Source organism: Hydractinia symbiolongicarpus, chromosome 10 (assembly GCF_029227915.1).
Source record: "Hydractinia symbiolongicarpus strain clone_291-10 chromosome 10, HSymV2.1, whole genome shotgun sequence".
Lineage (NCBI taxonomy): Eukaryota > Metazoa > Cnidaria > Hydrozoa > Anthoathecata > Hydractiniidae > Hydractinia > Hydractinia symbiolongicarpus.
This window is the reverse complement of record NC_079884.1, coordinates 1,354,809-1,369,088: the sequence shown is the minus strand read 5'-3', so window position 1 is coordinate 1,369,088 and position 14,280 is coordinate 1,354,809. Positions and strand designations below refer to the sequence as shown.

General features: G+C 32.9%; 3 protein-coding genes across 3 annotated transcripts; all 3 read left to right on the top strand.

Annotated features, from left to right (window-relative positions):
- Positions 1-5,533: 5,533 nt before the first annotated feature.
- LOC130612167 (protein C19orf12 homolog) lies at positions 5,534-6,198 on the top strand. Its single transcript, XM_057433464.1, has one exon. The coding sequence runs from the start codon at positions 5,638-5,640 to the stop codon at positions 6,058-6,060; it is 423 nt and encodes a 140-aa protein (XP_057289447.1). The 5' UTR covers positions 5,534-5,637; the 3' UTR covers positions 6,061-6,198.
- A 472-nt stretch (positions 6,199-6,670) lies between these two features.
- On the top strand, positions 6,671-8,121 carry LOC130612166 (palmitoyltransferase ZDHHC12-B-like). The gene has a single exon (XM_057433463.1). It carries the CDS (start codon positions 6,798-6,800, stop codon positions 7,641-7,643), a length of 846 nt encoding a protein of 281 aa, XP_057289446.1. The 5' UTR covers positions 6,671-6,797; the 3' UTR covers positions 7,644-8,121.
- A 303-nt stretch (positions 8,122-8,424) lies between these two features.
- Positions 8,425-11,278, top strand: LOC130612164 (endothelial zinc finger protein induced by tumor necrosis factor alpha-like). Its single transcript, XM_057433462.1, has 3 exons — positions 8,425-8,684; positions 9,004-9,635; positions 9,965-11,278. The coding sequence occupies exons 1-3, from the start codon at positions 8,473-8,475 to the stop codon at positions 11,173-11,175; spliced, it is 2,055 nt and encodes a 684-aa protein (XP_057289445.1). The 5' UTR covers positions 8,425-8,472; the 3' UTR covers positions 11,176-11,278.
- Positions 11,279-14,280: the final 3,002 nt, after the last annotated feature.

Here is a 14,280-nt window from a genome sequence, read left to right as displayed (position 1 = left end):
GAGGTCTCGGTGAACCCCCTTCTATCTACTCCCCAGGGAAGGGGATCCCACCTCGGCCAAAACGCTTTGATGCGCTAAATGATTCAGGGCAAAAAGATCACTTTTGCGTAATTTTATGAATTTACGTATTTATTTTGAACTGGTAAAGATGGCAGCGACGGTAGTGACGAATTAAAATGAATTTTGTAGGGAAAGAGAAATAGTTTTAAAAATCACGCACAGAGCTGCAAATATTTTTTATATTGTTACTTTCTTGGTTTAATTTTTCATTGGTAATAATATATACTGTTAGTGACGACGTTTTGTGACGACGAAAATCTTTTCTCCTGAACTTTTTTCTGAAACTTTCTTTAATTTCTGTTTCAGAAAAAATATTACTGAATATATAGCTAAGTCATTAGCCCGTGGAAAATCCATGGGAATTTGCCCGTCACAGCAAAGTTGATAAAAATATATGCTATTTGTTGGTAGAGCAGTTTTCTTATTAATTAAGAAAAAAAGGACAAAATCTAAGACAGCGTATTATATACCGCCCTAATTACGTGATTATATATCTAGCTAAACAAACAGCTCTAGCGACAATCTGGCAATTTCGCTTGCCACATAACTTCATGGTTTTGACTATAAATCATCTCTAAAAACAACTTTTCAAAAATGCTTGCAAACAATGTGGGTGTTTGCGCGCACAGGGCCGAGCAAAAAAGAAACTGTCAAAAACACCCTATTTCTGTGATTTGCATCTTAATTCCGTGATGGGTTTTTTCCAATGTGAGATTCACTGGAATTATTTCTAAAGTCTATTTTATGATTAAAATGGTTCCAATACTTAGTGACTTGTACCAGATAGAGCAGTAGCCGCTTGAAAGATAGATAGATAGATAGATATATGTGCATATTTTACATGGCTAGCCTCACAAATATCGAGGGATATACCCTGTCTATTATTTCCAGGAGGGGCCATGGCGTAGATGGAGAGTCCTAGAGTATTTAATGCTCATTTTGAGCTACGCAGACCCAATTAGAGCCCGCTCTCTACTAGACAACTCCCAGCAACATCCAACGGCCCACACAGTGTGCCATCTTCCCAATTTCCCTCACATGGCTTGGGTTAACCCAGGGCTATGGTAACATTCACTCGCCCATGTTGAATCGCCGTCAAGAGGAATCGAACCCCGGTCTCCCGCACAAAGTAAGAGAGCTATAACCACTAATCTACGGCGCCACAAACATCGTTATGTACCTTTTTCTGATGCTCAAAAACAGAGGTGACATTAGGAAACTTGTTGACATGAATTACCAGAGGGACACATGGTAATATTTTTTATTTTTTTAAAATATTCTCCAGGCTGTTTAGTTTCATAATAATATAGGTCTGTCTAGTTTCATAATAATATAGGTTTGTTAGATATATATTAGGCAATGATTAAAAAGGTAACAATAGATTAAAATTTCATTTCCCCACAGCACAAAAATTTTCCCATGTGTAATCTACCCTATGTTTAGGCTGTCCGTTCTGTAAAATGCACAATTTTCGGTTCCAGTAAAAGTTACTGACAAAGGTGAAATCACAGAATTAAGACGTTCACGGAATTTGGTCAGTATATGCTACCTATATAACCAAAATCTATTCTTTGCTTTCACCAACAAACACCTAGGTCGGCATGTCCACACAAATTCTAAGTTGGCAAAATTTTACTGAAGGAAAATAGATTTTGGATTTGTTATTTGGTGGTGGCTAGTTTGTATCGGCCGAAAGTAGGTCGATAATTTTTGTTATGTTCTGAATTCCGTCTCACCACAGTATCACCTTCACAAATTCCTTTGGAAGGACCCTTTTTCTTCTGGTCTTTTTTTATAAAAATTTTCGGATTATTTGATTCAGAGACATTTGAAGGAATTTTTTGCACAACGGCGATTATACCATTCTTTACAATTGCATGACATTGCCATGAAAAGTCCTTTCTCCTTGTCAACATCATCTTCAAAAAAGTATATCTGCATGTTTTTTTGTTTTTGGATTTCTACTGTCATATTGTTATAAAGATATTGAGTGGGACCATAATAGGAAAAGCCGTTATGAAATTCCTGGGAAGCAGCGATACTGCGATATTTGTGCTAAAATGACACAAGAACCTAGATAACTTAACCTCAATTACTATGTAAGTTTTACCGAAGTAACCCACTCACATACATATCGACTGTATCTATATAAAATAAAATGTAACAATATACGAATACCTCTACCACGTCAAATAAAATGGATAGTATTCTATTAACCTACATATACACAATACATAGTAATTCTTTGTACTACATTACACAGCATTGTCAATACAACATTTGTTATTCCATTTTTTTTTTCATATCCACTCCTTATGTTTTAATTTTTGGTCTTAGAATAGGTCCAATGTTCTTTGGAACATAATCTTTGGCTATTTTCATAAATATAGCTCGCTCACTCACACGTGTTTTAGCTGGCGCACTTGCTATTAGAAAAATTGAGTTAATTAACTATTGAAAGCTCCATGAAAATAATAATAGGTTGGATATCCAAACAATTCTTTTTTCTAGAAAAATTCACACTTCCAGAAGAAAATTGTGATATGTGAAATCTATGAAAATAATAATTTTAACTGAAGTCCTAACCTGAAGGTCTACTGAAGAAAATAATTCTTTAGATTTTATCTTCTGAGAAATATTTAATTCATTAGAAATACAAAAATACAACAGCATTGCTTGATATTTGAAGAAAATATTAGTATTAATTATATATAGCCAATAAAAAACTCGATAAAACTCACCCATCTTACTGCTACCAGTCAAAATATTGTGTAATGTAATAATAACAATTCTTTAAAAAAATTGCAAAATCTGGAATAAAAAACCGAGGTATATTTATAAATTTACTCTAATAACTTTCTTTCTGTGCTTTGACCAATGACAAGGGCATTGCGTCACACATAACTTTACTGCCGTCAGAAAAAAATATTTTTTGACAATTTACTTTTGTGGATACGAACTAGCCACCACATTATTATTTGTAGGTCTTGAAGATTTTATGTGTTTGGGTTTAGGTTTGGGTCAAGTTTAGGTTTGGATCAAGTTCAAGAAACAAATTATTTTGAGTTAGACGCAAATTGACAGGAAAAATAATGCAGCCGGTAAGCCGTGGACTAGTCCAGTCCATTTCAAACTTTATTTTCAGGAGGAAACATATATACCGCCCTATTATCATCATCCTAATATCTACACTAGAAAGAAAACGTGATTCACACCATCTATATATTGTTGTTTTCGTAAAATAGATGCACAAATGTGAATTAACTCTATCTCAGAGATCTTTTTGTTTTTCCACAGTTTATGATGCATATTAAAATTAATCGACTAAATGGTCAAATTTTTGGAGGCAAAAAGCTCTCAACTTTTAAAAGACACTTAAAACAAGATATACTAAAAACTGAGAGCTCCAAATTAGAATGTTATATGTTTATACCAGGGTATGTTTGAATTCTGAAGTTGAATTCTAAATTCTTAGTATTTTAAGAGGGTGGCAATATAAGGACTAACTTGGCGATGACAGGACGGCCTGAAGCAGAAGTAAATTTTGGGAGCCCGAGAGTGCCAGAAGAGCCAGAAAAACCATTTTAAATTGTTGAAAGATAGAACTTTATGAATCCACAACAATGATGCAGTTCGGCAGGATAACTGCTTAATTTTTATAAAACTCTAGAAAAGTAGCGATATTAGGGTGGTATACGCTAGAGGCATCTTTTGACTTTAAAATTTAAATACATTTAGCTTGCATGTAGTTTAGATTTAGAACATATAACAGTGAAAAGATGCTAAGATTTTCAGTAAAGTCTAAATTCTCTGATTTGTTAATTATTCTAAGGCTTATTTAGAAATTAAAATGGTGGCAATACTTGCCTGAGATTCCCACACCAAAAAATTGACCCCCATTTACATTTTAAACCCCCCCATTTCATAATTTTTATCGCAATCCTTCATCTTCCACTACATTTCACACATCATCAAAATGGATACTGAACCTAACCCCCACATGAAAACGGATACTGACCCTAACCCCCATATTAAAACTTTTTCGGAATTACAAAATCTAAACAAAACTTTTGTATGTTACAACAATGTTGCAACTATACTCCAAAAAGAGGCCTTAAGGTGGCAGTAACCCTTTTATAAAATCGGAATTTTTTTTTTTTACATTATTAGTTATGAAAGGTTATTTTCAGACTATATATCTATATTTCTTCTGTTATAACACAATTGTCACGATTTTATGGCTAAAATACTATTATCTTTTGCCAAAAATATTCAACCACAACAATTCCTCTTTAAAATAAAATTCATGAATAATTAATTAGTTCTGCCAAATATAGTTTAATTCAATGTGCTTGTGAAATTTTGCAGAAAGATATGACCTAAGTATTAAAGAGAAACGTTAATAACAACAAAAATGGTGCACTATGTAGAAATTTAAGACGATTTTCATTAAGCTACACTGCACGAGCTTTAACTTTCGATAGCATTTTCGTTTTACTTTAAAATTTTCAGACATGTTGGTGAACCCTGCATCCATGATACGGTGTGTGGAAATCTTTTTATTTGGTATATTTTTCTTTTGACAGCATTCGATGCAGCAGGGTATGCTAACAAAGAATCTCTATTGAGAAAAACAGAAGGCTATTGTTAAAAAAATAAGAATGAACAAAAAAATTTCGCACACCGTTTTAACAGGGTTAACCCAAGGATCATTTAAAAACAGAAGCTGATGAAAGATAATGAGATTGCAAAAAGTTGGAGCTCGTAAAAGCCGATTTTTTTCTTGTTTATGATACATTTTTAAATAGAAAATTTCTGCTGACTCAGCAATTTTAGTGTTAAGTTAAAATCATTTTATTATGTATTAAGGCCTATATTTTTAGGAAATAGTAAAAAAAAATGGTATAAATAAAACACTGAGTAAAAAATTCAGCTATTTGGACAGCTAAAAAAGGATTACTGCCACCTTAATGCTTTGATGATGTTTAACTGTAGATGATGTTGAAATTATAGATTGATTAATTGCTTTAATGAAATGTAGACAAGACAGAAAGAGTTTAGATGAGCTAAGAAGCAGGCTAAGTATTCGTAGCATTTGAGAGGTTATTCATATGTAAAGATTCTGAGTTGGATTTAAAATTTGGAAAGAACGGAGGAGGTTAATTAGGTAAGAAAGTGACTTCATAATTGCTGGGGTAAAGCCCAGAGGAAGAATGGGAAAAACTTGGCAGGAGGTTATAGGACAAGCATGATCAGGCTCCCAAAAAAAAAACATCCTAAATTAGATTGGAAGAATGTCATTAATTTACCCCGTCTAACCCATGCTAGCATTGAAACAGATGTTAAGATAAAAATGATGACGATGATGATAATGATGTAAGTAATGTGAGTAAGAACATGTTAACTGTGTCTGAGAATTTTGCAGGGGCTGTTATGTCTTTTGTTCTGACAGCCTTGCATGTGTTTGTGACTAGTCAAACTATTGGGTTTTGAAGTGAATGTAGTCAATGGTTATATGATATTCTTGCTTATTTTTTAGGTTGTGAAAACTATAACTATTTCCTTTCAGTTTTAAAAATGCCTGTTTCTTGTGATGACTGGATGAAGGCATTAGGCCATGTTTCCGATGCAGAGAATTTGAAAATAACAGTAAAAGGAAGCATGTTTGGAAGTTTTTTAATTGGAATTATAGCCTTCGTATTTAGTCTGCTTCTGGGGCCAGTTGGTTTACTTTTTGGTGGTATAATAGGAAGTTGTTTTGCGTTTTTTAAAATGTGGGGTGCATATAAACCATTGTCTTCTGTACTCAAAGAGCTTACTCCAGACCAGAAAGAGAAACTTTATTCTGAGCTGGCTCAAATACGAGCAAATATCACTGCACAAGATTATGTTGAATTAATGTTATTATTGCAGGGACATGGTGGTTTGCTTGTGAAAAAACAAGTATTGAATATTTTAGTTGGTTTTGTGAAGAACACTTTTAGTTTAGATGTGAAATGAAGAACAATTATTCACTAGAATGTTAACTAAATTTCTGTTTATGTAAATGTTGTTGTTTTGCTTTGAGGTCCTCTTTCTTTTTAATAACGAAATTTAAAGACTGCTAATGAAAGCAATTTACTCTAATCAGAAGAATCTTTTTTAGTTGGAAATCACCATTCTGTTAATGTAATTCAGTCTGTTCATTTTCCATGACACTTTACATTTGTCAAGAAAAACCTTTTCTTTAAAGGCACAAGTTTTTTTAAGGAGAGAATTTACTGAAGAAAAACTATTCAATGTGCACAGCATAAACTTACATGGATGTAGTTTATAAAAAAAAATTTCAGACGTAAAATTTAACAAATGGAAAAAATAGGATGTAGAAATATAATATCATTTTGATTATCCAATGGTAAATAATCTAAAAGCTCAAATGCACCATTATTGGCTCAAAGCTAAAGTTTTTGTAAAAGAAAATATGCATGGTGCCAAATATTTTTATTTTTTTAATTCTTTTGAAAATAATTCAGTTAATAACAGACTTAAAAATTTAAGGGACAAAATTTTGCAAATAGAGTTTTCAACATTCCCAAAAGCAAAAACTTGAACAAAAAGACACAATTTTGAATTTTGTGTTTGCAACATTTTGCTGTTTAAATGTAAAATGTGTATGTATATGCTTACCGGCCACGTTGCATTATAGGTTATAAAAGAATGTTGCTTTAACAATTTAAAGAGGTTACATGCTTTAAAATATGGCAATGAAATCAAGTGATAGATGGCTTGCACGCTTCTTTCATTTATTTCTGACAGGTCTGGTGTTACTCATCATGTTTTTAAAAGACACCACATTAAAACAAGATTTATACAATGGTCATCTATTTTATGTGGCATTTTATTTGACTCTTGTATCAGTTGGTACCGTAATGTATTTTGTGTGCAGTTTTATGGACCCTGGATTTGTAACGTACAATACAATAGACGCTGAAACTGGAGTTATTTTTAATTCCAAAGAGGAAGAGTCTCAAATATTGACAACGTCTCATGACTTAGAATCCACAGAGACTTGTTCCATGTTAGAAAAAAGTGCAAGAAATTTGCGTTTACGTAGATGTGGCTTTTGTAACATTATACAACCACTAAGAGCGAAGCACTGCGAGGAGTGCAAACATTGCGTACGGAGATACGACCATCATTGTCCATGGATTGGCAACTGTGTAGGTGAACGCAATCACAAGTTTTTCTTGTTCTTTCTTGGTGTTGAAACTTGTGTTGTGAGCTGGACTGTTTATATTACTGTTCACGCATTCAATCGGGATTTGGAATGGAGAAAATGGTTCGAACACAATTGGATGTATTTAATTTTAACAATATTTCTTGCAGTCATGTTGTTAGTAGTGGCATTACTGTGGGCTTGTCACTCGTATATGATGTTTACAGCTCAAACAACCTGGGAATTTATGTCACGACCAAGGATATCGTATCTAAAGAAATTCCCTACTGATTATAACCCGTTTGATAAGGGCTATATTCGAAACATGCTTAGTTTTTTGTGTTATTTTAGAATTCAAGAATGGGATGATGTTTATGAAGAAGACTAAATTTTTTTTTAATATATAAAAAAGTATTTCAGATAAAATTTTAGGGTGTTTGACTGCTGTTTCGTCAGACCTTACATGTAAATTCCTTTTTTATACTAGGTAAAATTTTAAATGTGTATACCACCCGATGGTCTTATTATTTTTACAGACAGAGAAATGAAGAGTTTTATGCATTTTCCTCAATGTTAAAAAGTTCTCGGCTATATAATTTAATTTATATTTGTTTATTACTATGTAATAATATTTAGTCAAATGTTTGTGTTTGATAAAAGTGAGAAATTTTTATTTATTTTATAGTTTTAGTGAAAAAAGAGTTTTTACTTACTTGGTATTAATTATTGCTGTTTGTTTGTTTTTATTTATTTCCACTCACATGTAGAATTGTATGTTTTTTTTATTTTTACTGAGCTATTTCATTGGTTTCACTAGAAAGAAAAAGCATATTGTAGGGTAATATAAAAAGTCACATTTATTAGCACACCCGCCCCTTTCCTTCTCCTCCTTTTTATGTCTTGTAGTAACTTTTTGCTTTGCACCCTTTTCTTTTTTCTTTTCCATTTAAATGTTAATCCTATTGCTATGTTTTTACATGTTCTCATGCAACTTTTCTGTTTCCTTATTTTAACTAAGCGGTAAGAGATTGTATTACTAGTCATATATAAAGTGAAGAAAATAAAAATAACTGCAATTTTTATTAGTAAATGTCTATTTCTTTAATTTTTGTCAACGTATATTTATATGGAAAAAACATCCTTCATCGAGACAACGCACTTTTTCCCTTTTTCATTTGTAAGGATTATATTTTTAGTATGTATGCATATGTTAGAAAATGATTTCTTTGAACAAGATATCTAACAATGGTATCCCAGCAACGACACAAAACAAACAAAATGGCAGACAACTAAAGATGTGTGTGTTGAACCCACATCCAGTAAGAACGATGAAACTTCCTGCAACGTATCGTTTGTTGATAAACAGTGAAGGACAATATATTTTGTCACCAGTGACAGAGGAGAGTGTGAAGATGAGCCAATCCTGCAAGTGAGTGCTTACCATATTATGTTGGTGTTTTATTTATTTGTTAATCTGCTGATCTGGATGGATGTTTCTAACTTTCAATGTCAGAGGTCATTGTTTCACCACCACTTCACTGTTCAGAATCAGATTAATATGTTAAATACGTATTTTTTTGACAGGTGTTGGTATTACACAGCTTCAGTTGTAGCTTAAAAAATATCATCAGTTACATTTTTTTTGGAGCACCTTCTCTGCAGTACTCTTTTTTGTAACAAATCATTATGTCACATTGCCAAATTTCTTAGTAGCAAACATATGTACCATTACTTTTTTTTTCTTTCAGGTTTTGTTTAAGATCTTTTTTATCACCACACCAACTTTTACGACATGTTCAACTCACACATAAAGTTATAAAAGTGGTTACCTGCCCTGTCTGTAGACGATCGCACGAATCTTCTAATTCTTTCTACAAACATTACGTTTTAAAACATGCCTGTAAATACACAGAAAACAAAGGAAGCAGCAAAGACGAAACAAAAAACCGAGGGGAAAGAAAAATCAGGCTGCCCAAGAGATTTCAAAAGCAGTATGTTGAAGATTTTCTGTCAGAATATAAAGTTGTTTGTAATGACAACAAAAACAGCTCTCAAACATCAAATTCTAGTGGTATACACCATGAAAAACTAACAAGGGGTAAAAGATTTCAATGCTTGGAATGTCCAGAAGTATTTTGGGAAGCGCAGAAGTTCAAGAGACATATAGTAGACAAACATAGCACCACAAAAACTTTCACTTGTGAGGTGTGTAATGAAGTGTTTGTGAGTAGTGGGAAGTTCAAACATCATTGCAAACAACATGGAATCAGTCGACCGTTTAAATGCCAACAATGTGGTAATCGGTTTGCTTATGAAGGTGTTTTGAAGGTGCATTACAGATCGCATAACGATGAACGGCCTTACCAATGCAAGCATTGCGGTGAGTGGCTCTGATTAATTCTTTTGATTAAACTTATTTCGCAAATGCAAAAAAAATAAATGGCGTTCATTTATTTTTGATAAATAGAACTTTATTTCTATTTTGTTAGTAATTTTTTGTGAGCTAAAAATTTTTAAGAGAAATTGGTAATTACAAAATTTGAAATATTTCATGTGGAATGATTTTAGTGAATGCTGACTTCATGAAACTTGCCCATGTGAGAATTATATGCTTTTGTATGTTATGTATCTCAAATCCTATCTGTGTTGAAGCTAATTATAAGCTATTATTATTGTAGTGTTATTAGTTGCTCCACCATTTCCTTATAGATCGTGCATTTAGCCAGAAGAGCACTTTGTCCTCTCACATGCAACGACATACCGGAGAAACGCCACATGTGTGCGACGTTTGCGGACGAGCATTTGCGATAAAAGGTGATTTGCGCACGCACTCACGCATACATAGTTGCGATAAACCATTTTCGTGTGAAACCTGTGGTAGATCTTTTCCGCGCAAATCGAATTATCTAAGACACATGCGTAAACATACTGGCGAGAAGCCGTTTGCGTGCCAGTATTGTCCGAAACGATTTTCACGCTCTGAAAAATGTGCAGAGCATGAAAGAAGTCACACTAACGAACGACCATTCTCTTGTGAAGATTGCGGAGCGAGATTTAGTTGTTCAGGAAATTTTTCGAAACATCGGAAATTGCATAAAGACGGCAAGTACGTAAGAAAAAGAGCTACGAGCTATCGTGCGACGTCGGTGATAAAAAGACGGGTTATTGAGACAAATGAGTCGCACACCACTCCACTGATAGAAAAACACACCGACGATACGAAACACACTTTCCTAACAAAAACAATCGCAACTCAAGATGATGAACATGTTGATGAACCAATGTTCATAAACATTTGCCGACAGCCAACAGAAAAAATTAAGCAAGAAATATCACACGAAGTGGACACTGCTTGTATAAGCGAGCCTACAAATCCGCCAATAACTGGCCAATTCATTAGCCTGACCAGTGATGACATGAAATCTTCTCATGATCAATTTATCACACTCACTGGTACAGATGGGAGGGTTGCGAGCGATGACTTTAAATTTGTAAATCTCATAAGTGGCGAGAACTTCGAACCTGTGTGTGTTAATACTAGTAACATAATAACATTGCCAGATCATGTTGAAGGTTTGCAAGCTAACTTGGTGCATAATCAAGCATACCTTATGCTCGATTCATATCCTAGTGACTCTTTTGCGCAAGATGGATGTTTGACGATTCAAAATCCTTCCTTATTCTTGCATTCAACGACGGAAGTGCACAGTGAAAATTTTTCGTATGAACTATCATCCGCGGAAAACGGGTTAACCAGCTCAGTGATGCATCAGCATGACTCATCATTTTTTACGCCTCGATCACCACTCCCATCTGAAAATGAGCTCATATGTGCAGAACTCGACGTCAAGCAGACTTTAGACACAAACACCTTTCTTAACGATGATTATTTTAAAAATTCTGGGACGCTTTCTACGTGAATATTTTTAGGTAAACATATTGTAAAATAATTTGTTGTTTTGACGACATATTACATATTAGTTAGTTTTAACCAAATCAATCAAAATATATAAAATAGAAACATGTTTTTTGTTGCAGAAATCTGGAAGACCTGGAATATTCAGTGCATTAATTTTATTTCAGATTGAGAGGCTTAGACTTTTTTTGCCTACGAAAAGTTTAAGAAAATTACACAAAAATACTAAAATTACGTAGCGCCTAAACTTTCGTGAGTCTAAAAAAGTTAGATACTGTAAGTATTTTTGAAAATCATTAAAATAAAGATTTTTTCAAAAACATTTTGTTTTTCGTAATGAAACATTTTGTTTTGAAAAAAAAATCAGAATTCGCTTAATTACCAACAAGCTAGAATTTTAACTCTTAATAAAATTTAATTTCAAAATTTGAAATAATACGCGTAGTGCGTAGATAATTATTTTTTCACAAAACGAAATTATTCCACATAAATTATTTTTTACGTGTTTTTTTTTTACAATTGAAAATTTTGAGAACTTAATTTTCAGGTGTATTAATTTCCGCGCACACACCTCTCGCGCGTAATATTATTCGCGTATATTTTTTTTCATAAATTTTGGGTAAATGCACTAAAATCAATACGCAACAAAATTGATACGAACAGGGATCCCTTAAAATATTCTCCAATTGTTAAGTTTTTGCAACTCAGTTTCTTCGACTCTTACACGCGATGTTAACGGAAATATTAAAATTCTAATCAGGCTGGCCATTTTTTTTTTGTTCTAAACAAGACCAATTTTGTGATAAACTCTGAAATACAAGGACGATATCATCAAAAAACCTTTAAACTCCAATATCTCTGTAACCGTCCGTCAAAAGCACATGATCCAAACATTTCCTTGATCGTCGTTTCAAGGGGTAACATGATCCAAACATTTTCTTGATCAGCATTTCAAGGGGTAAACAAAAGAGGCAACAGGTAAGCAAATTTCGAAACAAAAAATATTGTGTATCCGACGGGTTATTGCTGACGTTATAAAAATTGCCAAAGTGTTTTTTTCCACATCCTTATGGACTAATCTCTTATAATAATCAAACAAACTAAAATTTTGTATAATAAAGCCACTTTCACCTAGAATTATAAACTTGATATCAACCAAGCATTTTGGAAGCCAAAAAAGAGGAGTAATTGTATTTATTTTCTTTAACTAAAGCACAGATTAAATGAGCACATTGACGACATGAATGTAGTTTGCTACTGCTTTCTCAGGTATGTAATGTAATTAAACGTTTTCTCATGTTTGTAAAGTCCTAAAATGAGTTGATTGACTTCTTTTAAACATCTGCTTGATTTTATTCAATGTCTTTCCTCTTGCGTCTATTTAGCTGTACTTACTTATTAAAAGTCGGTAACATGTATATATCTCGCATAGGAGATAAAGTTAAAGAGAGATCTGATTCCTTTCAAACCTTTGTGAGAAATAACTTCCGCGAAAAATAATTTCAAAAATTTCCCGCTACTTTTTTCCACATTTTAATGACTTTCCGCATTTTCCGCAGGACTGTTTCTTTTTGTAAACTAACGATTTATTTTGTAAATACCCCCAAAACTTATTTTATAAAATAAAATTGATGGCTAGCTGTTTTAGTTTAAATTAAACTGAGATAACTCAAGAAATTATATACCTATTTTGCACAAAAAAAATCCTGGGTAATTGTTTTACCTGGTTTAGTATATTTAAACCAAAGCTACAAGAAAGTTTTTATTTGATAAGGCTGTCCCGCTTAAAAGTGCGCACTGCTGTAAGCTTTCTATATGCATATGCGGCTTGGTTTGTCTATAAGTAGCGCTTAAACTCCACAAATAAAAAAATACCAGGTGATTGTTTTTTGCTATGGTTGGTTAACAACACGCTCAGCCTGTGTTTTGTTTCAGCTTAAGCTGTGAAAATGTTATACTTTTATAAATATAACGGAAATGCTTTATCGCTATCAGCGCGTCACTGGATTTGCGGCACACCGTGTACCTGTACTAGTCAGTGTTTTTTTTAGACTTTATTTTAAAGATTTACAAAAATCCAACTTTTTGGAATAATTTTTAAAATTGTAGCAACTTTTATCTTAATTTATAACGCCCATATTCTTTTAAAGTTGTTGAATTCTCAAAACTCATTTTGAGAAGAACCTTGGGTTTAAGTAAATGTTACATATTATTAGAAACATTTTCTTGATCAGCATTTGAAGCTTTGCACAATAGAGGCAACGGGTAAATTATTTTCTAAGAAAATTGGCTTATTGACTAGTCTAATATAATAATACGATCCAGTGTGTTTGTGAGAGGAAATGGTGACATGCACTTTTCCCTTTATAAATAAGCGGGAAACTATGATGAACGACAAATTACTTATTTCGACTTTACTTTACACCGTCAATAAATTAGATCGACGTCAATGTTTTAGTTAAGTTAGTGAAGCCATTGCATTGCACTTTTAATATTTAAAGCTGAATAACTTGGAAATGGGTGGAAATAACTGGCGTCATTTTCTGTGTGAGTAACTAAGGAGCACCTAGGAACAAAATGAAACTAATTTTCAAAAGCTTGGTCAACCCACCCATCAACACACCCATACAAAAACACCAATGCCTCTGCACATTAGCAGCAACGGCTAAACAAATTTCTTTAAATAATTTTAAATAATTGTTTATGCACATTCATTAAAACCTCTAAAACAACATATATTTTTTCCATTGTTCTTTTCCCTGGATTTTACCACGAGTTTAGTCTTTTACTGTAATATAAACTTTGGAACTTTTACATCTACTAACTTGATGGGGAAAATTTTTAGCTTGACAGGGTAACGAATGCCATTGTTTTTATTCAAGGATACACGAAACACTAATTTAAAATAAAAAATAACAAACATTTTTCAAAGTTTTTTTCAATAAAATTTAATTTCTTTGCAAACTTTAGAACTTGATATCTCGAAAAAAATTTTTGCTCGATACACCTCTCCATTTACAGCTAAAAAGTGCAAGCATTTGTGAATATAGAGACAAAAATAAATGATAATTTTCTTGACATGCCAAACTCTCCAAGCTCTTTGTTTTGT